At 39.6% G+C, this 23160-nt stretch overlaps 3 protein-coding genes across 3 annotated transcripts; all 3 read left to right on the top strand.

The window, feature by feature from the left end:
* The first annotated feature begins 1042 nt into the window (after nucleotides 1-1042).
* Nucleotides 1043-7005, top strand: LOC136425874 (EGF-like repeat and discoidin I-like domain-containing protein 3). Its single transcript, XM_066414805.1, has 8 exons — nucleotides 1043-1165; nucleotides 1404-1545; nucleotides 2221-2396; nucleotides 2982-3131; nucleotides 3391-3532; nucleotides 3872-4059; nucleotides 4424-4573; nucleotides 6853-7005. The coding sequence occupies exons 1-8, from the start codon at nucleotides 1043-1045 to the stop codon at nucleotides 7003-7005; spliced, it is 1224 nt and encodes a 407-aa protein (XP_066270902.1).
* Nucleotides 6852-12525, top strand: LOC136426014 (retinoschisin-like). The gene is made up of 6 exons (XM_066414946.1): nucleotides 6852-6924; nucleotides 7394-7578; nucleotides 8096-8242; nucleotides 8469-8613; nucleotides 10283-10465; nucleotides 12090-12525. Exons 2-6 carry the CDS (start codon nucleotides 7432-7434, stop codon nucleotides 12293-12295), a joined length of 828 nt encoding a protein of 275 aa, XP_066271043.1. The 5' UTR covers nucleotides 6852-6924; nucleotides 7394-7431; the 3' UTR covers nucleotides 12296-12525.
* A 4316-nt stretch (nucleotides 12526-16841) lies between these two features.
* LOC136425873 (retinoschisin-like) lies at nucleotides 16842-19891 on the top strand. The gene is made up of 4 exons (XM_066414804.1): nucleotides 16842-16872; nucleotides 18465-18568; nucleotides 18996-19145; nucleotides 19730-19891. Exons 1-4 carry the CDS (start codon nucleotides 16842-16844, stop codon nucleotides 19889-19891), a joined length of 447 nt encoding a protein of 148 aa, XP_066270901.1.
* Nucleotides 19892-23160: the final 3269 nt, after the last annotated feature.

Below are 23160 nucleotides of genomic sequence, written 5' to 3'. Positions count from 1 at the left end.
GTAATGTTCGCGGTGGTTTTATGTGTGAACTTAAAACCACCGCGAAACTTTTTGCTCTATTATTGTTTCAACCGCGATCTTAAAACTTAAATGCATCTACAGTTTTGCCTAAATATTCCTAACATCTTTGAGTGGAATCTAGAATTCATTCTTTTTCATAATCAATACAGAATGAAAACGTTGAAATATGAACGTTTTACCACGTAAGGATGGGAACAATACAGTATAAGTGGTTACAAGTGAAGTTACCAGCATTGTAAATGGGAAAAATTCTCTTTCCTAATGGTTCCTCAGCTGCATTAGTCCCAGCCTGTCCACATCTGCTTGGCATGGAATCTGGTGCCATACCTGATGACAGCATCACTGCTTCTTCGTCCTGGCGTCCTTTCCACGAGCCTTTCCACGGGCGGTTAAACGTTGGCATAGGCTCCTGGATACCCGGGGCCAGCACCATCGGACAGTGGTTGCAGGTAGGCATACATATTCATCAACTACACGACCAAATATCTTTTTTTAAATTTTTAAAAATATTTTTCTTGTTTTCTTATGATGAGAAAGATTTTCTTATACAATGAAAAACAAGAAAATTCAAGAAACCTTCTGCGAAAGACCTTTCATGTCAATTCTTACACAAAGAATTTTATTCCTGTTATTCTGAAGTTAAGAAAATATTTCTAGCATGATGTTCTCCGATTTTGCTAGAAAAATAAGAAAAGTTTTCTTTCTGAGTCCTACTATAAGGTTTGTTTTTCGTTTGGTCAAATCTGGTATTTTTACAGATTCTTTCCTTAATATATTTTTTCTTGAAAAGTTGATTCTACTTGAAATATTTTTTTAACTTTCTTGGTTTAAGCAAGGAGAAGAAAATTCTTAGTTGTGCTTAAAACAGGCATTCTTTTACACAGAAAAATATTCTTGCTGACAGAAACATTTTCTTTGTAGAAGGAAAAACAAGAAAATTAAGCAAAGCGATTTTTGGTATTGTTAACAATCTTATTTTGTAATATTTTTTCAGGTGGACTTAGGGGAAATAAAGCGCGTCATGGGCACCATCATCCAGGGTCGTGTTACTAATAATCTCGAGTGGGTGACGTCATACAAACTCCAGTACAGTACAGATCGGATTAGTTGGACGACATATGCCGGCAGCGATGGATCAGAAATGGTATCTTAAGAATAAATATGAAGTGACGAAGTGACTATTTTTTCCTGAACATTATATGTAGTAGAGCGGATTTAATCCAATTTGGTATTTTTTCTATTGATACTGTTGACCTCGGACGGTATGTACGGAGACTTCTATGTCGTTAATAGTAATGAAGATATATGGCCGATTTAACTACTCTATACCATACAGAAGAGTAGAAAACTACCCTTATCTAATTTTTCCATTTACCTTTCAGGTCTTTCCAGGCAACGTCAACAAGCACATTCCTGTCACGAACCTACTGAACAACTCAGTTGATGCCCGTTATGTGCGTTTCGTGATTCAGTCCTGGATTAATCGCATCGCAATGAGGGTGGAGATTGTGGGCTGTAACACAAGTAGGTTTCAACCCAGAGGAAATGTTCCTAAACACAAATCTTTTAGTGGAACGGTATTCTTTTCCATCCATATTAACTGTAGAAAGGAAACATTCAAAGATATGTGTTACAATAATTGAGAATGGCGCGTAGTCATTTTTGAAACATCATCTGGCACTTATTTCTTTTCCCAAAAATTATTGTATTGGGATGATTCATCGAGTAATCAGTCCTGAAATTTGCACATCGCCATGATAGTGGAGATTCTGGGCTGTAACACAAGTAGGTTTCAACCAGGGTGAAAATCTGGAGTGGAATTTTTTTAATATCAATGCACAATAAAAGATGAAGGCATGGAGTCTTTTCCGGTGAAACATCATGAGGCACTTACATTTCTTTTCCCCAATAATTACTGTACTGTGAGAATTCATAGAGAAGCAACAAAACCCATGCGTTATACGAGCAGCTAGAAAGTTGAAAAGGCTTTCCGTTAATGTACCAACCGTTGGACTGTGAAATTGATGTGGAAGGGTTATAATGCACTGGGGACTAGTAGTGTAGTGTAGTGTAGTGTAGTGTAGTGTAGTGTAGTGTAGTGTAGTGTAGTGTAGTGTAGTGTAGTGTAGTGTAGTGAGAAGTACTGTAAATGGAAACAACTCTCTCTTCACCAATGGTTTCATATCCTTGATCCCTCAGCTGAAGTCCCCCCAGCCTGTCCACATCTGCTTGGGATGGAATCTGGTGCCATACCTGATGACAGCATCATTGCATCTTCGATCTTTGGCCCTGAATACGACCCTTCTCTTGGGCGGTTAAACCATGTTGGAGGCACTTGGGCAGCCAAATACAACGCCATCGGACAGTGGCTGCAGGTAAGCATACTCCTTAAAAACTTAACAATCGTGTTCTTTACATTATGTCCATTTTTGAAAAATTAACCATTTCTATAACAGCGGTCATCGGTCATTTCTTTTCTTTTAATCATAGGGATTAAGCTGTTCTTACAATACAACCTTGAAACTATTTTTCTGGCCGACAAGTCAAGTCAAGTCAAGGCCTTTATTTTACTTCGAGTGCTTGTTCGGCCATGATATGGCCGCTTTTCGACAAGGTCGAAGTGAAACGGAGGGGCAGGAGTCACGGTACAAAAATAAACTTAATGTAAACGACGTTTCGGTTATTATAACGGCTCAGTTTTCTTTATGATGCGAGCTTGATTGGACTCTACTACTACTAACACCTGACTACGATCCTAACTTTTGGCCGGGACAATTTATCGAGGTTGTGATGGTTTGGCTTGTGTTTTCATGCATTTGCTGCATTGGGAATATCTCAGTATACGTCAATGTAGCCATATATCAGCATAGTGTGTATTCAAGAGATAGTTAGATCTTCTTTTCTTGCGTCCTATTTTGCAATTCATTACGAAAAACAACTACATCTGCATCGCCTTACAGGTGGATTTAGGGGAAATGAAGCGCGTCATGGGCACCATAATTCAGGGTCGTGGTAAGGATCATTCCCAGTGGGTGACGTCATACAAACTCCAGTACAGTACAGATCGGGTTATTTGGACGACATATGCCGGCAGCGATGGATCAGAAATGGTAACTTAGAAATTAAATGGTATTTTCTTTAATTACTAGATTGACACAAAAAACAAGCGATATGAAGCATTTATTTTCTTTCTAAATATCTTTTTTAGCAAGTATTCCTTATGAGTTTGATCTTAACGATGCCAATGGATTTTGTTGGTCTCGGACGGTATATACGTATACAGTTTGGTCAAAAGTAGTGATAAGGGTCTAGAGCTAAAAGAAAAATAGAAGAAAATTTTATTATCTTACTAATTCGTTTACCTTTCAGGTCTTTCCAGGCAATGTCGACATGAGCACCCCTGTCACTAACCTACTGCACAACCCAGTTGATGCCCGTCATGTGCGTTTAGTGGTGCAGTCCTGGTATGGTCACGTCGTCATGAGGGTGGAGATTGTCGGCTGTAACACCAGTAGGTTATAACCCAAATAAGACGAGATTAAACATTGCAATAATTTTTTATGTAACTTAGATTTATTCTTTTCCACAATTGATATATAATGGAAACCTTTAAAGATTTCATCTTGTTGTTTATATCAAACAAAGGCCATAGTTAATTGTTCAGCGATAATAGGTGAATTTGTTTTTCAAACAATCACCCACTTAGCCATGTGCCTGCTAAACCGATTTGTATTAGTGGTTTTGTCGTTTGGTTAATTCAGAACTAGATTAAGAAATATGAACTGGTGCAATATGGTAAATTGGAAACACCGACATCTTTTCCAATGCATTCATCCTCTTGATTACTCAGCTGCAGTTCTCCCTGCCTGTCCAAATCAGCTGGGGATGGAATCTGGTGCCATACCTGATGGCAGCATCACTGCATCCTCGTTCTATGGTCCTAATGACGTCCCTTACTATGGCCGGTTAAACCGAATTAAAGATGGTGCTTGGAGTGCTTGGATAGCCAAATACAATATCATCGGACAGTGGTTGCAGGTAGCTTCTTCTACAATCGTGATCTGGACATTATTTGTCCATTTTGAAAACTGCGGTCATCAGGCTGTTTTTTTTTTAATACTAGGGAGTAGGTGGTTCTAACAACACAACCTCGAAACGATTTCCCTAGTCGACGTTTCGGTAACGGTACTGAACTTCTTCTTGCCACCTGACTACTGTCCTAACTTTTGGCCAGGAAAGTGTATGGAGATTGTAATGTTTTGGCTTGAGATTGCATGCATGTGCTGTATTGAGAATATCTCAGAATCCGTCAATGGAGCATCGTTTCTGCGTGTCTTCAAGAGAAAGATCTTCTCGATTCTTATTTTGAAATTGATAACGAAACATCTGTATTGTCTTACAGGTGGATTTAGGGGAAATGAAGCGCGTCACTGGCACCATCATTCAGGGGCGGGTTAGTTCAATCGCCCAGTGGGTGACGTCATACAAACTCCAGTACAGTACGGATCGGATTAGCTGGACGACATATACCGACAGCGATGGCTCAGAAATGGTATTTGACAAACAAAGATAATATTTTTTTCTAGACTTATACCACGAAGTTAAATAAAGTATTGTTTTTTTTCCCTGTACATTAATCTTAACAGAGGGGTTGTGTTCAATTATTTTGACCTGCGTTATTGATAATCTTCTTCCCCGACGAACACGGTGGTCAAAAAGGCCTTGATTTTTCCTCACTTGTAAAGCATGCATATTGATGAGGAATCGATGTCAATCACCCCTGTCACTACTGGCAACAGTAGCTGATTGGTTTACGCCTTTGCAGGCGGGAACTAGATTTGTTTTGGTTGCACCAAGCCGAGCAGGATTTTGCCCGCGAACTTGTCCTTTTCAAATGCACGCCTTGTCTCCGCCTCTATTGTTTTCGGGTTAACACATTAACAATACCCCAGCTTTCATTTCAATCATTCCCACGCTCTCAAGCTCCATACTGACATCACCGTTTCGATTCTTTCTTAGCAATATTTTGGTCTATCCTACCACACAGAACGCCCAAACGAAGGCCATCAAGAAATCGCAGTTTCCGCCATAACTCACCGTTATTCCCGGCCGAGGGTTCTAGACTATATGCGCAACCGCCGGAGACGCCGCAGAACCCGCCGATATGATAAACAATACCCGGGCCTTTATTCCGTACATTACTTTCTTAAACACGCAGAAATTTAAAATTAACAAATAGAATTCGAATAGTTCATAGATGAAGTCGAATATTTTCATTGTAAACAGAAACATTGAATTCTACCACATACAGAGACCCCAAAACGTAGCACTCACCTTGATACATTTGCGTGTTTGACAAGAACTGGTGTACTGACGTGTCTGGCGCTGTCCTACACAGCCACTCAATAATCACACCCTACGTTTTCCGATCTAAAAACGCATGCTTTCTAATAACAAACTCCTTCTCGTCATTTTTGTACCATAACGCGGTCTAAAGACCGTAATTCCATCGTGGTAACAGTGTACACGCCAGCGTTTGATATGCCGAATGTGTCGGCTTGTGCTGACACTAAAAATTTCCTGGCAGCTTTGACTGGTAGAAAAAAATGGTGCATTCCTATACAAAGGAGATGTACGTTGTATAAAAATACCCATGAGTAAATCAATGAGTAAATCAGCTGCTAGGGAAATACGGAAGAGATCAGAGTGTGATTGTTTGACAGCAGAACTGGATTTTCCTTTGTTTTCAAACCGACGCCATGTTCCGACGCCATGTTCTGGTTTCTTCAGATTACACACTTGCGGGTCTTTATATTCGTGTATTTTTTTTACACTATTTTACCCACACGTATTTCAATCACCAATGGTACCGTTCAGGCGTCTTTTTATTAGAAATTGGTCGAGGTTTCTGTCTCTACAAACCCTCGCGGCCTCGTTGGTAGTTGAAATTCGCGGGTAATTATCTCGCTTGGTCCGGGTCCGGGCGACAAATACAATAGAGGTATTTCCCACTCATTTGCATCTGGATTAGCCGCCCCAGAACAGACGCTAGCGAAGTACTGTGATCTTTAAAGACAAGCTCATTATCTTTCCAGAACATAACCATTCTTCCACGTGAAGTTCTAAATAAAGCGTTCGATTCGTAATTTGGGCGATATCTCCCGATACCAACGCTAGAATTCGACAAAAAAACAACCGTCCGAAAGCCAACTATCTGGCCGCCATCTTGAAAAAAAATTATAAGATTCTATTGGGCCGATAGGGAACTATGGGAGAAGACGTCCAAACAAATTGGCGAAATACGTTAAAATCCCTCAGACATCAAAAACTACTCAATAGAAATTGGATTCAAAGTTCCTAAAGTCTAAAGTATGTATAAAACTATTGTTTGCTACGTAAATTAGACCAAAAAGTCCATAGGTTCAAAGTTCAATGACCGAAAGCAACCTATACATACACGTATCAAACGCGGGTAATTTGAAGCGCCGTGTTAGCGGTCAACTCGTATATTATACAGATTTTCAAAGCGAACTAATGTAGTTTGCGTGTGCATGTATTTTTTTCTTAGTGCGATAATCAGATCATGCGTTATTTTGTGCAAGATTTGTGTTGTTATTTTATACCGCCCGGCTAATGGCACCCCCGCTTGTGGGCGGGAAACTTTTGCATAACAACGCTGACAGATCCATAGCAACGTGACCACCGTGGAACCATATGAGACTGTTAGGTCAATGATAGTGAAGAAGATCTAGAGCTAAGTACATGTAAGCTATTCAACATAGAATAGAAAAAGATTCCTTTAACTAAATCATCCATTCATTTATCTTTTAGGGTTTTCCAGGCAACATCGACATGAGTATCCCTGTCACAAACCTATTGAACAACCCAGTTGATGCCCGTTATGTACGTTTCGTGGTTCAGTCCTGGGTTGGGGACATCGCCATGAGAGCGGAGATTGTGGGCTGTAACACTAGTAGGTTATAAACCCGGGTCAGATGTGCCTAAACATGTCTATTATCTTTACCTGTAATCTATAATTAGATGTATTTCATATCAATGAAGAATGAAAACGTACTCAATGTAGCTTGGAAAATGAATGGAATGAAAAAAAGCCTTACAACACAAAATAATAGGCTCAATTTTTCATAGGTTCATAGCTGTCTCTTACCCTAGAATCATTGTGTTAGTGAGACTTAATCGAATTGTTTAGTTCAGAATTCGATGCGTAGCCATACATTTTCAGAAATATTAAATGAATAGATAGTACTAAATAAATACAGATATATATAAGAAACCATTATTAGTCACAAGTATGTAAATAAATAAAAGCTGGATTCTCCTTCCCAATGGTTTCATTCAACTGTTCTCTCAGCTGCAGTTCTCCCGCCAGCCTGTCCACGTCTACTTGGGATGGAATCTGGTGCCATACCTGATGACAGCATCACTACGTCCTCGTTCCAAGGGCCTGATTACGAGCCTTACCGCGGGCGGTTAAACGGAGTTGCCGGTGAGGGTGCCTGGGTATCCGGGGACAGTACCATCGGACAATGGTTCCAGGTCGGCACACATATTCATTAACCAACAATAGTGTGCTATACATTATCTTCCTATAGAAAAAGTGACTACTTTAGTGGTTCCAGGTATACATCTTGCTTCACTAAAAAAAGTGTTATTTTCTCTCTAAAAAAAGAAAAAAGGGCTTGCTGAATTGCAGAGATAAATGTTCTTACAATACAACCTTGAAAATATTTTGTTGGACGACCCTTTGATATATCCTGAGTTTCCTCCATGATGAAAGCCTGATTAAATCGTGCTACTCCCTGCGGCAAAACCACCCTCCGTTCTTGAATATTGGCCAAGAAAATCTTGTCGAGACCGTGATGTTTCGACAAAAGATTTTGCGCATTTGCTGCCTTGAGAATATCTCATTGCAAAATTAGCACTCGTCAATTTGGCCTAATTCAAGCATTCACAGTATATATCTAGGCATAAGAAAGAGCTAAATCTGGCCTTCTTGCTTCTTGATTAGCATTCTATAACGAAGAGAAACCACCGCATGTGTTTTGCCTTTTAGGTGTATTTCGGGAAAATGAAGCGCGTCATGGGCACTATCATTCAGGGTCGCCACAGTGACGACCAGTGGGTGACGTCATACAAACTCCAGTACAGCATAGATCAAATTACTTGGACGACATATGCCGGCAACGATGGATTAGAAATGGTATCTAAAACATTACAAAATCTGTTTTTATAAATTTCATGATTAAACAAAACACCACAAGGTGACATAGAGCATCATTTATTCCTAAATATTTTGGAAAGCAGAGGGGGTTCGTTAAATCTGTGCTATTAATATTGTTCTCAGATTACGGGACATTGTTTGGTCATTGATAGTGATAAAGATCTGGAGCTAGATAAACTTACCTGAATTATTTGTTTCCTTTCAGGTCTTTCCAGGCAACGTGGACAGGTGTCTCCCTGTCACGAACCTACTGAACAACTCAGTTGATGCCCGTTATGTGCGTTTCGTGGTTCAGTCTTGGCATGGGCTTCGCATCGGCATGAGGGCGGAGATTGTGGGCTGTAACACAAGTAGGTTTCAATCTATAGACCAGATGTGGCTACATATGTTCAACTGGCATTCTTATTTCATTCTTTTTCATTATCAATGCAGAATAGAAAAATTTAAAGAGTAATGTAAGAAGGGAACAGAACGGCACGTAGATTTTTATTATGTATTTTTCCTAAGAATCAATATATTGTGAGAACGCAACGATATGCTCAGACAAAGCCCAGAGATGCACAGCTATAAAAAAATGTTTTTTTATACAACAAGCCTAACTGTAAGCAGCTTGGCTGGGAAACTTGTTTGTAGCTGTGGTTAGATCGCTTGACTAATGCAGAAAAAGATAAAGAACTATAGACAAATATAGTTTCTGGTGAGGTTAACCGGAAAGACCCCTCTCTTCGCATTGGTTTCAACTATTTGATCCGTCAGCTGCAGATGAGTTCAATTCTATTCCAGAAGGTTTGATTTTTAAAATTTGCCGGGGGAGGGGGGGGGGGGGCGAGCGGCATGCCCATGGATCCCATAGAAAGCACTCGGCTGTGGCACTCGCTGGTCACTGGTACTGTACCGTAAAAAAAACTTATTACTCACAGGTCCAAAATACTGGATCATGAAGTACCGGTACTGTACCGATTTAAGTTTACACAAAGTATGTTCTTATTTTGCAACTGATCTCCTGACCTCATGGCTTCATGCAACACTAGACCTGACCAAAGTGACACATTGAAACAGCGTAACTCATATGCAACAGATCATTCAGGCAGGCCGTGAGTTTTGATAGCAAGGCCAAGGGAGTTTGGCGGTAGAAAACCTAGCTATTTTCTTTGAATAAAGATACTGACATTATTGAAGAAGTTCAGAAGACACATCTTAATACAAATTGTTCAGGTACAGATACAGGTCCGTACCTGTACCTAAACCTCTGTACCGGTATCTGTACCTGTACCTGATGTTATGTTTAGGTACGCAGCACTACTGCCAACCTGCTGGTGTAGTAACGTGTCTTGTAAATTCGAATCATTACTATCTTTGCCAGTGGATTCATCTTCCTGATCCATCAGGTATTTTCTTTGATGGTAAAACGTTATCAACCAAGGGTTCGTGTGTTCCAAAATTCGTATTTTTCGAGAACTATAGTACAATGGAACTCATTTTCATCATTACTGACGTCAAATACTATAGGATCATCCTCATTAGATAGAACGGTTGCAGTCGAATGTGCAAAGGCTAGGTGTGACAGGCCGTTCAATGTAAGGGCCCTGTCACACTTGTGCGTATATTCATGTACGCGTGAGTTGCGCATTAAAATTTTTTTTTGGTTTAAGTAAAGTTTGCGGGGAAAAAGTTGTTTTCTACTTTGACCCACCGTTGTGCAGCCTAGTGATCGAACCCAAGAAATCCCTTATATGGCTAACTAAACCTTAACCTAAACCAAACAAATAATGTTAATACGCAACTCATGCGGACTTGCTTATACGCACAAGTGTGACAGGGGCTTAATATGATCAGTTGCTGTCGCGCGGCATGCCTTCGAAGCTGGTGTGTACGCCAAATGGCTATACCGGCTATGCAGACACAGAAACGTAACTTAGATACAGGTGCAAGAATAAATTTCGACTCACTGAAATACATTATGCTTACATTGGTGATTATTATCCAATGAGTTTTCCTTCTCTTCTGTGGGATTACCAGGCCTGTGTGTTGATCCACCGACCCAAGCCAACACTACCGGGCCCGTGTGCAAATTTGCTGATTATCCGGGGGAGAACTGCACCTACCCGTGTTCCCCGGGATATTACGTCATTTCCGGTGACGTCATAACCAGAACATGTACGGAAAATGGAACATGGACTGAGCCGGATGTTTTCTGCCAAGGTACGAAATAGAATTGAAGAAAGAACGATATTAATTGGGGCGAGTTTACGAAATAAATGTTTTCCTAGAAACTTTTGTACAAAACGTGGCATCGCGGTGGCGCAGTGGCAGGCTGTTTTGCCCAGAACCCCAGTTGAAATCCAGGGTCCCCCATCGTCTTGTTGACGTTGTGCCCTCGACAAAAGCACTTCAACGACTATCCCCACTTCACTCAGGTGAAAATAAAAACGTACCTAGCTTCAGTTAGGGACGTCCCTCGGATAGGACGTTAAATGGAGGTCCCGTACGTGTTTGAGGAGAGCCACACTTCGAGCACGTTAAAGAACCAACCACGCTTATTGAAAGAGTAGGGTCCTTCGAATTCTCGATGTGTCCGGATATGCCGTTTAGGTGGTTTAACGGGTGTGGGAGACAAACAAGCAAAATTTGGTGCCAAATTTTACAAGAAAACTAGTATGTAAAGACAAATAGCTTTGCTGTCTATGATATGCAAGGAAGAGATGTGGAAAAAATGAAAATAGGGATGATTTAGGACGATTACGAAGAAATTCTACAGCATTTCGGAAACAAAAAATGCTTATTTAAAAGAATGTTTTACATTTTCAGAAAAGTTTTGGAACTTTTGAAACGTAAATTTGAAGTCTTCAGGCAACCACGAACCAATATAGTATTCAAGGCTTGTTATAACCATAATTTGTGCCAGACTTTGAGGAGCTTTAAGTGGGAATCTGGTATGTGTTTCAGATTCAAATTTAGACCATTAGTAGACGTGATTCTACCTACTATCAAATGAATGTTTACAGAATTAGGGGTCTACTTCGTTTATAACAGGGTTGTCCTCAGAAGTAGGTAATTGATTTTTTTCATCAGATGAACAATTGGATTTTGAGCCATATTCAAAATACAATACACGAGAAAGTAACGTGGGTTGTAATCTGATTCAATTTTACTTGAAAGGTAACCCTATGCTATGTCTATGGGATACGTTCTTGTGCTGGTTATTGCATTTTTTCGTTGCTCTTTTAATTTCCCTATTTACCATATTTGGGACTTGAGCAGAAATAGCATTTCGTACTATGTTAGAAGTTTTAGAAATGTCAAGGTATGATCAAGGAGGTGGTATGATGATATATATGGACGCCTTTTTGCCGGAGAGGTTATCCTACATATTGTCTATGAAATGCATACCGGTAAAGTATCGAGTCTTTTGTTGGTGCTTTGTCTTTTCCTTGAAACTAAAACATATTTCGCATATATATTGGTGTATAACGTTTAAGACTCGTTTGCGATTTATACAACAAACATTTGAAATTGATATTTTCTATAACAAAACCATAACATTAGCTTTCCTTTAATGGACGTTTGAGAAGTTCACAAATGATACTATCGATCTGGGTGTAAAAATAAAATGAGAAATTTCGTTATTATACCAAGCCGTGCGAAAAACATATTATTAGGTAACATTACCTTTGAGGTAGAACATAACTGATCGTACATTAAAACCAAATTGTATCGTGAGATTTCATCCATAGTTCTCTTTCTCATGGGTTTGTTAAAAGTTGTCCCTTTAGTTTATGACTTAACAATAACTAACTTAAACATAATTCTTGTCCTGTCCTCCCAGACTGTAGTGACCCACTTGGAGTGGAATCTGGTGCCATACCTGATGACAGCATCACTGCATCCTCCATCTATAGCCATGAATATGACCCTTATCTTGGGCGGTTAAACCGAGTTGGAGGCGCCTGGGCAGCCAAATACAACACCATCGGACAGTGGCTGCAGGTAGGCATACTTCAGGGGCCGTTTGGCGCAACGGCAGAGCTTTAGGCTCAGAACCAAGAGGTCCCGGGTTCGAATCCTGTCATGTAACCGATCTTGTGACCTTGGGAAAGGCACTTAACACGACTTTCCTCACTCCACCCAGGTGTAAATGGGTACCTGACTTCGGTTGGGGAAGGTCGTATTATGGTCACCTGGTGGCGCCGAATTGCAGCCGCCCAGACCCTTGCGACAGTTCCACAAAGTGCAAGTGTGGAGCAAATATGTATCTGTTGTGTATTATGATCTATTATGTGAAACCCGTAAACCCTGCATCAATTCAGCGCTAGTAAGGCTGCAATTGCGGGTAATTTCTGACCAATAAAAACCATTATTATTATTATTTTTCTTCATAAACATAACAATTGTTCTGTACATTATGTCCATTTTGAAAAAGTAACCATTAAGTGGTTCTTACAGCACAACCTTGAAACGATTTCTCTGTCCGAGTTTTCGGAAACGACTCAGTTTTCTTCATCAGGGGAGCCTGGTCGACTGCACTACGCTTCAGTTTCAGTCTATTTGTTTTACCAGAAAAACATATCGCCTAGCGGCGCTTTTCAACGATTTCTGGGGGTTTAAACCCCTACATATAAATACATAGCAACATTAAAGAAACAAATAATGACAAATGATACAGCAATGAAGATTAACTTGAAAATATAAGTCTTCAACAAAAAAAGAAATCATAATTAGATGATAACTGAAGTAACGATAACTTAAAAGACTAGAAATACTGAATCAAAACATAATGATAGAGAGTCTTCAACAAACAAAAGAAATCATAATTAGATGATAACTGAAGTAACTATAACTTGAAAGACTAGAAATACTGAATCAAAACATAATGATAAAGAGTCTTCAACAAACAAACGAAATCATAATTAGATGATAACTGAAGTAACTAACACTTATAATACTAGAAATATTGAATCAAAACATAATGATGGAGAGTCAAAACAATGAAACAATCTTAGATGTAACGCCACAGCACCTGACTACTGTCCTAAATTTTGTCCAGGAAAATGTATCCAGGTTGTGATGCTTTGACTTGGTATTTCATGCATTTACTACATTGAGAATATCTCAATACACGTCAAAAGCGCCATGTCTATCGCCTTACAGGTGGATTTAGGTGAAATGAAGCGCGTCATGGGCACCATCATTCAAGGTCAGGGTCTTGATCATTCCCAGTGGGTGACGTCATACAAACTCCAGGACAGTACAGATCGGATTACTTGGACGACATATGCCGGCAGCGATGGATCAGAAATGGTAACTTAGAAATCAAATGGTATTTTTTCAATTACTAGATTGACAAAGAACCAAGAGACACGATTCATCTATTTTCTTTCTAAATATCTTATATAGCATAGCATTCTTTATGAGTTTGATCTTAGCGATGGCAATGGATATTGTTGGTCTCGGACGGAATATACGTATACAGTTTGGTCAAAAGTAGTGATCAGGGTCTAGAGCTAAAAAACATATTTTACAAAATAGAAGAAAATTTCGTTATCTTACTAATTCATTTACCTTTCAGGTCTTTCCAGGCAACGTCGACAACATCACCCCTGTTACAAACCTACTGAACAAGCCAGTTGATGCCCGTTATGTTCGTTTCGTGGTTCAGTCTTGGAACTCGCACATCGCCATAAGGGCGGAGATTCTGGGCTGTAATATAAGTAGGTTTCAACCTAGAACAGATGTGGCTGAAATTTCCTAACGTCTTCGACTGGAATTTGTAATGCATCCGTTTCTATAATAATTGTACAATCGAAAAACCAAAGATAAAAGTAAGGATACGAACAAATATATTTTTGACAGTTGTTTCATCTTCTTGATCCACCAGCTACTTTATTTCATAGTTAACCTTAACTCAAATAAAAGTGCTAGGATATTCTCAGACTGACTTTAATACGCCATGCTTGATTTGCTGATTACTATCAAGAACTTTCCCTTCTCTTCTGCTGGATTTTCAGGCGTGTGTGTTGACCCACCGACCCAAGCCAACACTACCGGGCCCGTGTGCGAAAGTCCTTATCATCTGGGGGAGAACTGCACATACCCATGTTCCCAGGGATATCACGTCATCTCCGATGACGTCATATCCATGACATGCAGGGTAAATGGATCATGGACAGAGCCGGATCTTTTCTGCCAAGGTACAACGTTTTAGGAAAGCAACTTCAGTTGTGGATGAAATGATACTTTGATTCAAAAATTTCTAAAAAAAAAACTTTTTCTTTGAAATTTTGTTTCCCTTTAAGTTTGGAGACTTTTAATTGCCATCAGAACTAACTTAAGCTGGGTTTACTCTGGGTAAGGCAGTAAGGAAGTGCTCCCCACTGTGAACTTCCCAGCGGTTTGAGAAGTGAATTAGCCCCCATAACTGTTTACAAACTGAAAACAAAGGCCGGAGCACATTAACATGATACTGACCACAATATCCAGATATTGTTTTCCACTAGTTTTAAAGGAAACATGATTTTACCATGCAGAATGACCTAGATAGTTGCAACAAAGTCATATCATCAATTTGAAACTTTCAGTTTTTGGAAAAAAAAATTTTGTGCTCAAATGTCAACTTTCAAATCAGCCCTATCAGACTTGTATCAAAGTGTCTGATTTTATTATTGTATGTTTGAAATTGTCTTGGTCACAGTTGAATTAGCTTTGATAATTGGGTGTCTACAAATGTGAATAGTAATGACTGGTATATTTTTGTTATTTTGAAAAACCAGTACAGACAGCTGATATGTACATGTAGAACTATAAAGTCAAGCTGCCAGCAATGTCTCACATTACCAGTAAGACCATGGTGTGATGACAAGCCAGGATTTTCATTACTTTATATTCTGTGTTAGTTGAATTTTTAGATACAGTAATGCTTCAATTCCTTATCTATTATTTCACTGTCATAGCCAGGTCTCCATCGATGAAAACACCACGACAATCAATGGCATACTGACCCTGGTAGTTTACGTTAGCCGAATCTATTGGGTGATTTTATAGTGCAGGCATGCATGGTCTTTAAACCTAGTTCCACTTGCCTTGTCCTCCCAGCCTGTAGTGATCCACTTGGCATGGAATCCGGTACCATACCTGATGGAAGAGTCACTGCATCCTCGACCCTTACTACTGTACAAGGTCGTAGTCTTGGTCTCGAGCCTTACCGAGGGAGGTTAAACGCCGCTGGTTCCAGCGCCTGGACACCTAAGTACAACTTTATCGGGCAGTGGCTTCAGGTATACAATTTCATAAACTAAACACTCGTGTTCTTTGTATTAGATCCTTAAGAAATTGATTGTTTTTTATAAACGTAAAATGAGGTTGTTAAATCACGCGTTTTTTCTAATCCTTGGCAGACGTATCGGTAACTCCTCAGTTGACTTCATCAAGGGATTCTGATGAAATACGAGAATGGTCTGTAATACTCTTAATCAGCCTGTGGTCTGAATGGTCGGCTAGGAAAATCTTTTCTAGGTTGTGTTGTAAAATCCATCAATTCTTAAAACTATTGCCTTTTAGGTGGATTTAGGGGAAATAAAGCGCGTAACGGGCACCATCATTCAGGGTCAACTTGACAATGACCACCAGCGGGTGACGTCATACAAACTTCAGTACAGTACAGATCGGATTACTTTGATGACATATGCCAGCAGTAATGGTTCAGAAATGGTATGTCAAAGATTTATTTCTAGATTAAACAAAGTGCAATGTCATATAAAGCATTGGTGTTGTATAACAAAGCGATTTCGATCCTTTGGTTCTTAGATGGGATGTATGGATAATGTTTTGCCATTGTTAGTACCCGGTCGTCTTCCCTCAGCCTATCAGGAACGTGCATTTTTTGTGACTTAATCCACAGAGGGTGGCCTCCCAAGGGGTAGGGGTGTGCTAAGTAACGAATAACTAAGTTGGAGACGCCCACCAGTAGGCAACGTTATACAAGTTGATCAACCGGATTGGATAAAATTGTGGTCGTCTCCAACTTAGTCAATTTATTCGTTACTTAGTACACCCTAAACCCTTGGAAGGCCACCAGGCAGATGTGTTTTCTTATTATACCAGTAACACACAGCACTGGTCCCACTAGGTCAGAGGTGCCAGATAATTTGTCATGGTCTGGTCAAGGAGGTTTTACATTCAACTTTCTTCTTCTCGCATTTCACGTCAAACACCATCAAGACGCCAATAATGCATGTCCTATTCAATATATGTATTCAATTATTTGTTCGGAAAGACAGCCGGGTTCTAAAATAGATAGATCCCTAGATCTGGGTAACTATGTGGATTTGGTACTGCTCCGCCCACCCTCAGGAGTTGTTGGCATTCCTCGGGATCTATCTATTACTTAGTGATGAAGATCTAGAGATAAAATAAATACAGTACAAAAGAAATACCGCGATCTAAGTTTCTAATACATGCGTTCACATTTCAGGTCTTTCTAGGCAACGTCGACATGAGCATACTTGTAACGAACCTACTGAACAACCCAGTTGATGCCCGTTATGTGCGTTTTGTGGTTCAGTCCTGGCATAATCGAATCGCCATGAGGGTGGAGATTGTTGGCTGTGACACCGGTAGGTCTCATCCCGAATGAATATTTTGACATATGTCATATTTAGAAGGACTTCTTTTATTTTAGATTATTTTGCATATTAATGTGGAACATCACTCTCTTTGCAAATGGTCACATCTACTTGATCCCCCAGTTGCAGTTCTTCCACCAGCCTGTCCACATCTACTTGGAATCGAATCCGGTGCCATACCTGATGACAGCATCACTGCATCCTCGTTCCTTCTTAATAGTGGGTGGTCGTTTTGTTCGTTTTTTAAAATTGAGATCATAATCATAAGTGCATGGACAAAGTGGTGACGCACTCAATCAAACAAAAAGTATTTTGACGCCACTACACATCTCAAACATAAATACAAGATCATTGTTAAATACTGAATGTTGACCAAATATAAACAAACATAAAGTGCTAAAAGGATTCAAATATTGTACAGAAAGATGGGCACTTTAACAAGCGCATGTTCCGTCCCCAACCAGTGCTGAAGTTGTTAACACGGTGCTTAACACGAGAGAAAGGTAAAACAAGTTTTATAAGCGTTCTGATGAGGTGATATGCCTTTTTTGCAATAACCAAAATATCAGAATTAACATTCGATGAACATTGGGGGCTGCCTCTGAGTAAATGGAAGGTTCTAGCATCGTCTGAAAGTGTTGTAAAAGTTCCGAGAGCTAAGGGAGCTAGCAGGATGCAAGGAAATGTGGAGAAATATGAAGAAAGACTGAATGCAGCTGCAGGACGTTTCAACGACTACAGATGCAGGGACCAGTGGATGATGGTGATGATGATGTAAAATCTTGGGTATATTCCAAGAGCTTGAAAAGTTTGCCGATGAGAGTGTGCGTTGATCGTTTTCTTAGGGCATTGGAGGAAATAATGAGAAAAAGGTTCGCATTGGCCCCCGCAGCTACAGACTGGGCTGTTGAGTAAACTTCGAGTGAAGAGAATGTGATTCAAACTGCAGGTGCCTATTCAAAGGCATACAGACAATGCTCATGGATGTCGAGGCTGAATTATTTGCGTTCAACCGCCCGTATTGAATTTCTTCTTGATAATTTGAGAAGAACAGTTCGAAAAGTTAGAGTTACCGAATCTGAATTCTTCCAGTAGTGTGAAGACGTTGATACGAGGGACGTGACAAAGCGTATTGTTGAAAAACTAAGAGATCTAAGTTCATCTTATTACGCGTATCGTAAGTTCATGATGAAGAAATAGTTAAGGCCTTAAGGGTATCAATTCAGACAGTGCATGCGATTTCAACCGTGAACTATTCTGTAAAGTAGATAAAGAATATGGACAAGTTGTCGATCAGGTAATGTTTCCCCTCCAGGCTCTTCCCGAGCTAAAGAGTTGGACGAACCCTTGATAGCGCCAGAAACAACAAGGGCTCAAAGACATTGTATGCGCTCTATAAGTTATGCTTCTTCACTTATCATGCCGTACCAAATAACATTGACTTCGCCCTATTCTGGACCGGGATGTATGTAAGATTTGAATAAAGTTTCGATGAGCCTTGGGGGAGTGTAAATTTAACGCCATCTAAGAGGTGAATGATTTTAGATAACTTGGAATTGATATGGTAAATTTTGGAATTCCAGTATATGGTAATAGTGCTAATCTCGAGCCTTACCGCGGGCGGTTAAACGGAGCCGCTGGAAGCGCCTGGAAACCCATATACGACTTCATCGGGCAATGGTTGCAGGTAAGCATACATCTTCATACAGTCTTTATGTTAGATGCCAAAGTGACTATTTCCGTAAATGTGTTAGCTAATCAGACTTGGGAATCACAGCGGTTCTTACAACGTTAACTTGAAACGATCCTCGTGGCTGAAGTTTCGGTAACTTACCATTTTACTTCATCAGAGGAGCCCGACTGGCCTTTACCAATCATTGCCGCAACACCACCCTGCGATTCGAAATGTCAGGCAGAAATATCTCTTCTAGGTTATGATGTTTTACATTATATTTCCTGCATTCCCCGCAATAAGAATGTCTTAGCACAAAAGTTGTTTCTGTCAATATGGCCTAAGTTTGCGATACTAGTGTATGCCTTCAAGAGAGAGTTAGAACTGCTTTTCTTGTTTCTATTTCTGAATTCTATAACGAAAAAATACCGTTGCCTTACAGGTGGATTTAGTAGAAATGAAGCGCGTCATGGGCACCATCATACAAGGTCGGCTTGATAATGACCCCGAGTGGGTGACGTCATACAAACTCCAGTACAGCACAGATCGGATTAGTTGGACGACATATGCCGGCAGCGATGGATCAGAAACGGTATCGCAAATATTAGAATATGACATTTTCTTTATTTCTAGATAACAAAGTACAAGTCCCGAAATCATTTTTTGTATAGGCGATGTTATTTGATTATATTGATGACATTCGCACGCGCATCAAATTTTGTCAGTTAAAAAAGTTTTCGGCCATGCTGTTCATCATACATTTAAAAACAAATATTTCGAAAAATGTGCCTATGTCGTAAAATTCTAAAGTCAATTCCAAAGTCAAAGAAGATGTTAGAGAAAAAAAAGGTATACCATACTCTGTGTGTTAAGTCTTATTCATCCTTCCTGACCATGTAGATTTCATAATGAATGCAACTTTTTTTTGCTAAAATGTTTCTCATCAGCTTTGGGGTTCCCGGGGGATGTCATCCGTATAATTTAATTAACATGGCATAATGAAATGGTTTTGATGCATTGATTTTTTTTGATCTGCTCTAATAATATTGTTGGTCTCGGAAGGATAATACGAAGGACTGTAGGGTTATCTATAGTGATGAAGATCTAGAGACAAAGGCACTATACGATACAATAGAGTAGAAATACTCTCATAATAATCACGCGTTTATCTTTTAGGTATTTCAAGGCAACTTCGAAAGCAGCATTCCTGTCACCAACCTACTGAACAACTCAGTTGATGCCCGTTATTTGCGTTTCGTGGTTCAGTCCTGGCATAATCACATCGCTATGAGAGCGGAGATTGTGGGCTGTGACACCAGTAGGTTTTACTTTGGATGAACATTTCTAATATCTTTAAGTGGACTTTTTAATGTATTCAGAAAAGAAATCGTTAATGATAAACATTTCAAAAATTACGAATCTAAACTCATGCAGAACGAAACATCAGGCAAATACATTTCTTTTCTCCAAGAATCATTGCATTGTGAGAACTCATCGACTTATTTAACGGAATCGACTCGCAGCTATAGAATATAAAACTTCTTCCCTTGCAAAAAACTAGTTGTGTGACTGGGAATCTGGTGTTGTAGTGTGGTTAAGTCGCCTGACAAATACCGAATCAGATTAAGAACTATGGACACGTGTACTTGTAATCATTGTAAATGTGAAACAGCAATCTCTTTGCTAATGGTTACATCCACTTAATCCTCCAGCTGCTGTTCTCCCGCCAGCCTGTCCACATCTACTTGGAATGGAATCCGGTGCCATTCCTGATGGCAGCATCACTGCATCCTCGACCCTTCTTAATAGTGGGTGGTCGTTTTTTTATTGAGATTATAAACATAATTACAGGGACAAAGTCATATCGCACTCAATTTATTAAAACTTATTTTAGCGCTACTACTCATCTTACGTTAAACATTGATACAAAAGTATAGGTTATTACGCCAAAAATAGTTACTCGAGCAACTGGATAAAATATTGAAACAGTCAGACGTTTCAGACAGCATCCACTTTCTTTCGTCAGTGACTAAAGGAAGGAACTGGAAAACCAGGTTTTGTACCACAAATCTGGTTTGATATGTTAATGAGGTAAAGACAATACATATTGGTTCAATAGAACACTAAGTCAAGACAAGGATGTGCGCTAAAAAGGCTATTAGCTTCTGTTGTTTTTGTTTAGAACTAATGTTGTGCGTCGTTGGGGGCAGCGGTGCCTCCACCCCGAAACGAACAACATTAGCTCTTAACAAAAACGAGAGCTAGTTGACTTATTCACATCTTGACTTAGTGTTCTATAAAACCATTCTAAATTGTCTTTACCTCATTAACATAAGAAGTTCAGAGTTTTGGTATAAAACCTGGTTTTCCAGTTCCTTCCTTTAGTCACTGACGAAATATAATGGATGCTATCTGAAACGTCTGACTCAAAATTTTATCCAGTTGCTTGAGTAATTATTTTGGTCGTATCTTATTACCTGGCTGTCTAACCTTCATCAACGTAGCATATGCAAATACCAGACCGAACATAACAAAAATAAAGTGATAACAGAAAAAAAAAATATTGTCCAGAAAGATGGGCAATTTTACATGCGCAGGTACGGTCCCCCCAAGTACCGAAGTCGTTAACACGATACTTTCACGAGACAAAGGTAAAAAAAGCGTTTTGATGCCTGAGGTGATGCCCTTTTATAATTACCAAATAATTAGAATTAACATTCAATGAACATTTGGGGCTGCCTCTGAGTAAATGAAAGGTTCTAGCATTGTCTGAAAGTGATGTAAAAGCTGGTGTGTTACACCGAATGGCGGTTATACCGGCTATACAGATACAGATAAAATTTTGGGTGTATCCTAAGAGCTTGAAAAGTTTTCCGACGAGAGTTGTGCGTTGTGCATTTTCTTAGAGCAGTGGAGTAAGTGATGAGAAAATGAGTGAGGACCCTGTTTGTAGTATTTGTGTTTAACAGCCCGTATTGACTCTGAGAAGAAAAGCTAGTTAAGGAACGCGTTACCGAATCTAGATTGTTGCAGTAATGTGTGGAAGTTGGTACGAAGGACGTGACAAAACGATTTGTTTAAAAGTTCATCTTAGATATTACGTATACGCAGGCCGTAAGTTCAATGATGAAGAGATGACTAAGGGGTATCAATTCAGACAGGTAATTGTGAGTTAAACCTTGGACGCTAGTATGAACATGTCGTCTATTAGGTAATTTTTTCCACCCAAGCTCTTGCCGAGTTAACAAATAAGACGACCCCATGACAACTCCCGAAACAACACGAGTTCATATCTTCATTAACTATTCTGATTATTCAAATTAATTCCACATTTACATAATCTATGTTTGGCAATGTACATCTTTAACTAATTTACAAATGTCGCAATATTGGCAGTCCAGTCATTTCCCACTTTTGCACTTCATTGTGTACATCTCGGTCAAAACTACCTGAACACTAAATTTCATGGAAATCCGTCGTTCCTTTGTACTGTGATTCTCCTTGAAATGTTTCGACAAAAACGCCCCTGCAGTTCCAAGGCAAACCTTTACTTGAATTAACCATATGGTAAATTTTGGAATTCCAGTATATCACCGTAGTGCTGGTCTCGAGCCTTACCGTGGGCGGTTAAACGGTGCTGTTGGGGGCGCCTGGACAGCCAAGTTCGACTTCATCGGACAGTGGTTGCAGGTAAGCATACCTCCTCATACAATCGACGTGTTCTTCATAGAAGAACTTTATTGCACGACAATTGTACATGGTACAAAGTATGGCAAGAATTCGTAAACATAATACAGAGTAGAAGAATAGAATAAAGCTTAGCTTAACATCCTAATTATTACTACAATACAATAAGGGCTAGCATACGTTTTTTGATATAGGGTTATAATAAGTTGGTTAAATCAGTAGTTTCTGTATTTTTTCCTAATGTGGAAGCAGTCGTTTAGATATTTACCTATTTTCGCATTGTTGGGATTGTTGCATTTGAATATGTAGTCAGAACGGTCTGTAGCATCGAGACTCTTAAAACTTATACTTGTTTTGAGAAATGTGAAAAATTATGATTATTACGTAAAACATCTTATCTAGACCATTCCATGACAAAGTGTAATTTATCTTCAATTTCCATTGGACAAGATGGGCAAAACCCTATAGATTCTTGTTCCCAAAGAGACTATTTGCTCTAAATGCGTTAACCAGACTTACAGGAATTACAGCAGTTCTTACAACGAAAAGGAAAGGAAAGTGATCTCGAACCAGTTTAGCTCAAATAAACTCAAGGAACAGATGAGCTAATCTTCCACTGGTCGTGACAGAGAAGACAGACGCTATATACAGTATTTACAGGTTCAGTGTGCCGGGGAAATTCCCCTAGCTCTTTACGACAAGCACAATGAACAGTGGACCACGGCTTAATGTCCCGTCCTAAGGACTGCGACCCTTTCCGGGAGCGTGCATGTCGGGTGAGCGACGCGAAACCTTATAACGATCGTCCCGGCTGACGTTTCGGTGATAACTCGGTAAATTTTCCTTCATCAGAGGAGCCTGATTGTACAAAATTGATATCCGTAAATTTCGCCATACGTTTGTCTAAGAGATTTAGAACT

The sequence above is a fragment of the Branchiostoma lanceolatum genome, chromosome 19 (genome assembly GCF_035083965.1).
Source record: "Branchiostoma lanceolatum isolate klBraLanc5 chromosome 19, klBraLanc5.hap2, whole genome shotgun sequence".
Taxonomy (NCBI): Eukaryota; Metazoa; Chordata; class Leptocardii; order Amphioxiformes; family Branchiostomatidae; genus Branchiostoma; species Branchiostoma lanceolatum.
This window is presented reverse-complemented; position numbering and strand designations above follow the sequence as displayed.

What these genes read in the sequence shown, in the direction of transcription:
- LOC136425874 (XM_066414805.1), top strand. Translation starts at nt 1,043, where the DNA reads ATGGGCACCATCATCCAGGGTCGTGTTACTAATAATCTCGAGTGGGTG. An exon ending in GATTGTGGGCTGTAACACAA is followed by an intron (nt 1,546 to 2,220) that starts GTAGGTTTCAAC and finishes TTGATCCCTCAG; the next exon opens with CTGAAGTCCCCCCAGCCTGT. An exon ending in CCATCGGACAGTGGCTGCAG is followed by an intron (nt 2,397 to 2,981) that starts GTAAGCATACTC and finishes ATCGCCTTACAG; the next exon opens with GTGGATTTAGGGGAAATGAA.
- LOC136426014 (XM_066414946.1), top strand. Translation starts at nt 7,432, where the DNA reads ATGGAATCTGGTGCCATACCTGATGACAGCATCACTACGTCCTCGTTC. An exon ending in CCATCGGACAATGGTTCCAG is followed by an intron (nt 7,579 to 8,095) that starts GTCGGCACACAT and finishes TTTGCCTTTTAG; the next exon opens with GTGTATTTCGGGAAAATGAA. An exon ending in GATTGTGGGCTGTAACACAA is followed by an intron (nt 8,614 to 10,282) that starts GTAGGTTTCAAT and finishes TGGGATTACCAG; the next exon opens with GCCTGTGTGTTGATCCACCG.
- LOC136425873 (XM_066414804.1), top strand. Translation starts at nt 16,842, where the DNA reads ATGAGGGTGGAGATTGTTGGCTGTGACACCG. An exon ending in GATTGTTGGCTGTGACACCG is followed by an intron (nt 16,873 to 18,464) that starts GTAGGTCTCATC and finishes TTGGAATTCCAG; the next exon opens with TATATGGTAATAGTGCTAAT. An exon ending in TCATCGGGCAATGGTTGCAG is followed by an intron (nt 18,569 to 18,995) that starts GTAAGCATACAT and finishes GTTGCCTTACAG; the next exon opens with GTGGATTTAGTAGAAATGAA.